This window comes from Orycteropus afer, unplaced genomic scaffold (genome assembly GCF_000298275.1).
Source record: "Orycteropus afer afer isolate SDZICR_OR568_19922 unplaced genomic scaffold, OryAfe1.0 scaffold00699, whole genome shotgun sequence".
Classification (NCBI taxonomy): Eukaryota; Metazoa; Chordata; class Mammalia; order Tubulidentata; family Orycteropodidae; genus Orycteropus; species Orycteropus afer.
Genome location: NW_006922286.1, coordinates 77,975 through 86,385, shown reverse-complemented (window position 1 = coordinate 86,385; position 8,411 = coordinate 77,975). Strand labels below are relative to the sequence as shown.

The 8,411-nt window shown below is 39.0% G+C and overlaps 1 protein-coding gene across 1 annotated transcript in view; it reads left to right on the top strand.

Moving 5' to 3' along the window:
- The window catches only part of TBX20 (T-box transcription factor 20), an 81,836-nt gene extending 74,391 nt beyond the window's left edge, over positions 1–7,445 (top strand). The window contains exons 7-8 of the mRNA XM_007957057.1: positions 5,492–5,604; positions 7,105–7,445. Of these exons, the coding sequence (XP_007955248.1) occupies positions 5,492–5,604; positions 7,105–7,445 (454 nt within the window). The remainder of the gene's footprint in view (positions 1–5,491; positions 5,605–7,104) is intronic.
- The last annotated feature ends 966 nt before the right edge of the window (positions 7,446–8,411 follow it).

Genomic DNA, 8,411 nt, shown 5'->3' with positions numbered 1-8,411 from the left:
AGGCTGGCGGTTCAAACCCACCAGCCACTCCTCGGAAGGAAGGTTGTGCAATCCTACTTCCATAGTGATACTGCCTCGGAAACCCAAGGAGGGGTCGCTATGAGTCGGGGCCGACTCGATGGCACACAACAAAATATTGTATTAGCCAACATTAATAAAGTTCAGAGGAGTATATGGTAAAAAACAGGTCTCCCTCACACACTTATCCTCTGTTCCAGAGGTTACTAAACTTGCCTCCCCCTTGGAATAACCTGAGGAGATTTAACAATTGCAGAAACCTGTATCTCACCCCCAGAAATTGGTCAGGGGTGTGATCTCTACTTAAGAATTTTTAGAAGGACGTTGCTTCAGGTAAAAGTAAAACAACAAAACATTGCTGAGAGAAATTAAAGAAAGGCTAAATAAGTCAAGAATTTGACTAGAAAGCATATTTACATATATACTAGGTTCAGGGGTTGAAAGACTCAATATTGATAAGATGTCCATTCTCCCCAAATTGATCTAGAGATGTAATGCAATCTCAGTCAAAATTCCAGCAGACCTTTTTGGTAGAAATTGAGAAACTAATTCTAAATTTCATATATAAATATGAAAGAACTAGGCTAGTCAAAAGAACTTTAAAAAAGAAAAACAAAGATTGGGTGCAAATACCATGTAATTTCAAGATTTTTTTTTTTTTTTTAATATAACTGAAGTAACAAAAACAGTGTGGTGGTGGTGTTAAGTTCAACAAATAGATCAGTAAAACAGAAGAGAAGGTCCAGAAATAGATGATCCACATATGTATAGACAATTGACTTTTTATAAAGATGCAAAGGTAATTCAGTGAAGAAAGGGTAGACTTTTTAACAAATGGTGCTTGTAACAATTAGATATTCATAAGCAAAAAAAAAAAGAATGTCAATTTATACCTCATATCATATACAAAAATCAACTCAAGATGAATCATAGACCTAAATATAAAGCTTAAAACTATAGTACTTCTAGAAAAATATCGTAGGAGAAAACTTTTGTGGTCTTGGGATAGGCAAATATTTTTAGATGTGATACCAAAAGCATCATCCCTAAAGTTACAAATTGATAAATTGGACTTTATCAAAACTAAAAACTGCTCTTTAAAAGAGAATGAAAAGCCATTGACTGGGAGAAAATGTTTATAAATCATACATCCTACAAGGACTAGTGTTCAGAATATATAAAGGAATCTCAAAATGCTCTAAGAAAACAAATAACCTAGTTTAAAAATTAAGCAAAAAATTTCAACAGCATAAATAGACGCTCAACACGTTAGCAATTAGGGCAAAGCAAATTATAAATACAGTTAAAAAGACTGACCATACCAAGTGCTGGTGAGGATGTGGAGGAACTGGAGATCTCAAATACTGCTCATGGGAATGCTAAATGATACAACCACTTTGGAGAATAGTTTGTCAGTTTGTTTAAAAAATTATGCATATGTCTACCAGACAATCCAGTCATTCAGCTCATAGGTCCTTGCCCAAGAGATATGAATGCATATGTCCATTAAATTACATATTACAGAGGGTTACAAGGTAACTTTTGAAGATATTAGATGCTTTTATTTTGCTTGTGATGGTTTCACTGGTGTATACATATGTCAAACTTAACATATTTGACACATAAAATATGTGCCATTTATTGTATGTTAATTACATATCAGTATGTTTTTTATTTGTTTCTTTTTAAAGAACCTAGGTGGTTCAGATGTACAGACAAGTTTGAGAACTACTATTCTACTCCCTTGGCTCTCTAGTTCTATTTATTCCAGAGAGGCAACCCATTGTAGGCATTTTTTGTGTACCATTCTGGAAAAAATATTGTTACGAATGTAATCTATTATCCAGCCTTCTGACATCCACTTGGATTGCCTAAGCAGAAGGCTGGGGCTCAGGGAATTCCCTGATAATGGAGACTTGGAACTGAGTTTGTTTTCTCTCCCAATTTCTTATCAGGCAGCCTCCCTCCATGTTCTGAGTACGCAGTGAACTTTCTCTCTGCTCTGTGTACATATATGCCATATGGCACTGGCCACCTCTGTTTCTATGTGTTCCTGGTGGGGAGAGAACAGGATCCTATCCCTCCTCTGTAGCGTGAGAGGGGTATGTGCAGAACATCAACCCTGGATTGGCTGTGAGGAGTGACACACTGGCCATAGGGGACCACTGCCACTATTCAAGCTAACCTTACTCTGTTTTCTATGTGTAAAGCATTGTTCCCTCCAATGCCTCTGTGTAAGATCTGCTTTTATTGGATCCCATACGTTGGCATGCTACATTTTGGCTCAGTGATTATGGTCTAAAATTATACATATGGCTGCATATGCAAACATACATAGTCCTTTTTTTTTTTTTTTTTAATTCCCAAATGTAAACATAATTTAGGAGCTCTGGTAGCATAGTGCCTAAGGCACTGCTAACCAGAAGGCTGGCAGTTTAAACCCACCAGCTACTCCTCAGAAGGAAGATGGGGCAATCTACTTCCGTAGTGATACTGCCTCGGAAACCCAAGGAGGGGTCGCTATGAGTCGGGTCTGACTTGATGGCATATAACAACAACAACAACAACAAACATAATTTATATACTTTCTGTAGTTCACTTTTTCACTTACTATGTCTTGGAGATAATTCTGTATAAAGAAGTGTGGAATGGTCTCATTCTTTTTAATAGCTGTACTTAAATCCATTGGATCTGGATTCTGCTTGAGCCTACTCGTTTTGACTCTATGTGGTGATACTATATATATGGTTATTTTTAAATCTTTCAGGAGCAAAAATGTAAATTGAATAGATGTTAGAATTAATTTTTCTTTGTGATACACCTTTAAGCCCTCATAACTTACTGCTGTCCAGTCAATTCCAACTCATAGCGACCCCTCCTTGGGTTTCTGAGGCGGTATCTCTACAGAAGTAGATTGCCCAGTCTTCCTTCTGAGGAGTGGCTGGTGGGTTTGAACCGCCAGCCTTCTGGTTAGCAGTCAAATGCTACCAGAGCTCACAAGCCCTCATACACATGCTATGTAGTGTGATAAAATGATTTCGTCTATATGAAAGTATAAGAACACCACATTTACTATGATTTTTTTCACATATTAAGTTAGTTTGTCTATGTGAAATCTGACAGATGCTGCATTTTATTTGTTTTCCTTGTCCATTCAGTATGAAATTTAGTATTTGATTTGTTCTTCCTCATTCAACAGTTTTTTTATTTTTTTAATTTTTGTCTTTTGATGGTTTATTTGGCATTATTCTTTCAGCCACAGCAATTCAAAGAAAGGCCTGGTGATCTGCTTGCACAAGACAACAGCCTTGAAAGCCCTGTGGAGTGCAGCTCTGCTCTGCAGCACGTGGGGTCGCCATGAGTTGAAATAGACTTGGCAGCATCTGGTTTTGATGTTTTGTTTATTCCAGAAATGTACATTATGTGACCTATTTTTTTTTGTACTTATATTTTTGGCAGATAATATTTGGCTAAAATCTTGTTATTGTTATTATTATTATTATTATTTTAAATCTTTAATAGCAGCAGGTCAAACTGGCCAATGCCAAAATAATTTTTGTTTTTAAAGTTCACCCCACTGTTTTATGTTTAGACTATCTTGCTACTGGAAGACCATGTACAGAGATAATGTACTAATTAATTTTGGGACCTAAATTCCTTAATAGCCATTTATTTTTCTTTCACTGGTTTTCTGTGAAAGTTCTATTCATAAAGCAGTAAGGTTCCCATATTCATCATTATCCAAACTATCCATTTTGTTATATCCTGTACATGTCTGCTATGTTTGTTAATGAGCTTTGAGCTTTTTTTTTTAATAACTAATGATATTTTGAACTTTTTTTTTTTTTTTAATTATGCTTTGGGTGAAAATTTACAGAGTAAATTCACTTTCCACACAGCAGTTCACATACACTTTGTCTCATGACATTGACTGTAATTTACCTCAATGCAACAGCTCTCCTCCCAGTTCCTCCCAATAGTTAGTTACCTCTTCCCTGTGTCCATCCCTCTATGCACTCCTGCCCCCTGAGCTTTCTCCCTGTGCATAAACAGCCCTTCTTTCTCCAATGATTGTTCTCTCCAAGGAGTGTATCTACCACAAGTAAATGTTCAATTCATATGCCTGTCTTTTGTTTGGCTGGAAGCTACAGGTGTGGGTTCAATTCCAGACCTGAAGGGCAGCTCAGGACCATAGTGTCTGGTTCTACCAGGCTCTATCAGACCAGCAAACCTACCCCCCCCCTTTTTTTTCCCCCCAAGTGATTTTGAGTTTTATTCACTTTATTCTCCTTCTCTATCCGGGATCTCCTACATAGATCCCCCTCTGAGTGGTTGACAGTGGTAGCCAGGCACCATCTAGGTCTTCTGGTCTCATAGTCATATAGGCTATGGATCAATGGTGTACCAGTCACTAGGACTGATTGTTTCCATTAATCTTTGGTTTTCTTCATTCTTCTTTGCTCTGGACGAGGAGAAACCTATTGTTGCATCTTGATGGCTGCTTGCAAGCTTTTAAGATCTCAGTTGCTATTCGCCAAAGTAGGAGGTGGAACAAAGTTTTGTGTAGTATGTTATGCCAGTTGACCTTGATGTCCCCTGTGACTATGGTCCCAAGCCCACCAGTTCAACTACTCAGTTCCTCTGGGTAGCTGGCTGTGACCGAGAAGTGACTACAAATTTGTCCCTTGTCTACTCTACTATACACCTGGGAATTCTTACAGATCATACAAATACACTGATAGGACCATTGTTTGCCAATCCTATACATGGTCTTGGATACACTCCCCACTTCATAGACATACCAAATAGGATATTTTGAAGTTTTTGCCAACACTTCTTCAGATAATGAATTGGTGAAGTTCCTATAAGTTGGTTGTTTTATATTCATTGCCTGATGAAGTTACTGTGAAGATTCATTGCAGCTTCTTATGGTAGATTCATTTAGTTACTATTTTTTTCCATCATTAAACTCTAGATTCTTATGGTCAAGTTTCACAGTCCTTTGCTCCCTTGTATCCTGGGATTTCAGAGGTGTAGAACTCTGGTGGTATAGTGGGTAAGGCATTGGCTGCTAACAAGAAGGTCAGCAGTGCAAGTCCACCAGCTGCTTCATGGGAGGAAGATGAGGCAATCTACTTCCATAAAGATTTATAGCCTTGGAAACCCATTGGGGGGGGGGGTCACTATGAGTCAGAATCAACTTGATGGCAGTGGGTTTGGGGTTTGTTTGTTTGATTGGTTGGTTTTGGTTTTTAGTCTCTACCCTATCCAGTTTGTTGTTTATGTTTTTTTCCTGAGCTCATGTTTCTAAGAACTTTACAATAGGATAAATGGCTATATCTTGAATGTCATCTTTCCCTGAAGTGGTTACCTGGCATCTGAGAAAATGTTGTTACTGACTAATAAATTATGTTTTAAGAGCTTCTCTATCTTTGAGTACTTAATACTCATGATATGGCACTCTCTAACCTAGGGAAAGTGTGGAGAGCCTGATTCAAAAGCATTCCTATGCCCGCTCACCCATTCGTACCTATGGAGGAGAAGAAGATATCCTGGGGGATGAGAATCAGACCACACAAAACCGAGGTAAGACACCTTTGGAGCTATGGAACTGCTGGTAGCAAGATTGTGAAAAGGAGAATGGAGGCAGGAAGTTGATAAGATTTCTAATGCTGACTGTTCATATTCCCACAGCCCAGAAAGCATTTCTGGAGCCTCGTTAAGAAGGAATAGTTTTTGATTCTGATTCTCACAAATTTTATTATTTTGCTTTAGAGTCTTAGATGATTATGCTGCCTGAAGACTATCTGTGATTTGATTTTTTCCAATAAAAAGACATTGAGCCTTTGAATCCAGGGTCAGTAGTTCCTTGTTTTTGATTTGCTACCAAGGAGCTATTTTATAATCTGAAAACCAGGGAATATATCTTTCCACATATAGCAGAGATATTTTGATAGAATCAAACCCTTTTGGAAAGAGGGTTCTTCTAGTGAAGGGTATTTCATAGAGATGAGGCCCTTTCAATGGTAGGAGTGGGGAGTGCTGAAACTCTTCTCTGTTACAAAGGCTCAGGAAGGAGTTCTCTGCACCTGAGGTCAGAATCCAGGAAAATGAGGCCAAAGGGGTACCCCACCCTGGGACAGAAATGTTTATGTGGAAAGAGAGCCCTTTGATATTTTTTGTTGTTGTTATCGTTAATAATATGGCATAACATCATCAGTCACTTCTTGAATAAAACAGGGCAGTTCTTATAACTAAGTCCAAACTAGCAACTAATACCAAATCAGAAAAGGTAATGTCAGCTCCTGTCTAAACTTTTGAATGCTGCGGCATGAGAAAGACATACTCTGTGGTTTCTTACAGTGGTTTTGGAAATCAGGTAGCTTGGTTGAAGCTCAACCTTCAGCCTTCCTTATGGAGATGCTATAGAGGTGAGGACAAATACCAGATATTTGGAATTCCTTTAGAGGGAGTCAGGTCTTTACCCTCAGCCTGGGTATCCTAGTGTTTAACCACTTTCGGAGAGGGCAGGTTATCTAATAAGTTAAATCTTTTTCATTTAGTGAATTTTCTCCTCCGCGGTGGTGGTGTTGTTAGTGGGCTGTCTATGAACTTTGGAATACAATGCTGCCTGGTCCTGCACCATCACCATGATTGGTTACAGATAGGACCATTGTTATCAATAGGGTTTTCATTATTCTAGAAGTAGATCACCAGGCCTTTCTTCCTGGTCCATGTTAGTCTGATCACTGCTGGAGCCTGTTCAGCAGCGTAGCAACATGCAGGCCTCCACTGATGGACAATAGCTATGCATGAGAAGCATTGGCAGGAAACTGAACCTGAATCTCCTGCTTGGAAAGTGAGAATTCTACCAACCACCAGTGCTCCCTTTTCTTTTCTATACCGGATGTAAATGATATCTTTTTATCTGAAAACATAGATTTACCTCATGGTTGACACGTTTGTCTTTTTAAATTGCAGACATGTTAAATATTTGTGAAAATGAATCAATCTTTACAGCTAAATTCTCTCTTGATGTGCTTGTTGAAATCAACTTCCAGGCTAATCAGTTGCTTTTCCTTCTAGGGTCAGCCTTTACAACATCCGATAACTTGTCTCTCAGCTCCTGGGTATCATCATCATCCAGTTTTCCAGGATTTCAGCACCCACAGTCCCTGACTGCTCTTGGCACCAGCACAGCATCCATAGCAACACCCATTCCTCATCCGATACAGGGTTCTCTGCCACCATATAGCCGCCTTGGGATGCCTCTGACCCCATCGGCCATTGCCAGCTCCATGCAAGGGAGTGGCCCAACATTCCCTTCATTCCACATGCCCCGATACCATCACTACTTTCAGCAGGGGCCCTATGCTGCTATCCAAGGACTGCGCCATTCCTCTGCTGTGATGACACCATTTGTATGATTGTTCTAGAAAGAGAGGAATCCAGATCCAGAATGTATAAGCTGGGTATGGAAATACAGGACAAGGTTGGTTGGTTGGGATGTAAAATGTTGGAGCAGGGGCTCTCTAGGGACATCAGACCTATTAAAGGGGAGAGCTGGACTCAGAATAAACCTTCTGCAGAGGGAATGTGTCACGAACTGGGATTCATCTGTGGTTGGGGGACAGCTGTTGGGTTCAGTAGAGATTCAGTGTAAAGTTCTTCCCCAGCCAAGTCCTGCAACTAGTAAGAGCCAACTTGCCCAGAAATAATAATGTTTGGACACGATAATGTTTAATAATGCAGGTCAGATGGATCTTACGGTGCATTGTTCCTAGTGGTTAAAGAATGCTGTGTTGATGCAGTAATGTTTAAAATCAATGTGTATAGGTTTTCTTTCTGCTTCCACAGTTTAAGAGACTTTTCAAAGATGCAATACTATATAACACCATAACGATTAACTTAAGTCAGTGTCTCCCAGTAGAAAATGGGAGCCAATAGAGAAATATTTGTAGTCCGTAGCTTAAGCATGTTTAGTTTTTCTTTTGTGTTAGTTTGCTGGGAAAGGAGCTGAGATAATGCTAATGTATCCTGTTTTGTGGATGAATAGGTTGTAATTACCTCACAAATTCTTTTATATACTGAAGGGCCAGTACCTGACAAGCTCAGTTTTCACAGTCTTGTCTTTTTATTTCCTAATTCTCTTTCATGTGAGTATTTCCATTGATGTAGGAAAAATCTTGAGTAGAAAATTTTGCAGCAAGAGGCTATGTGTTACCTTGTAAAACTGAGGTTTTATATTTCCGGGCTAGCATTCTAAATACACTACTTACTCATTCACTGAGGAACATGCTAGAGCTTATAGTGCATGATGATAATGAAGCTATCTTTCACTTACAGCTGCAATAAAAAGATGGCTGCCCTATTCAGGAAGAAATTTCTCTATC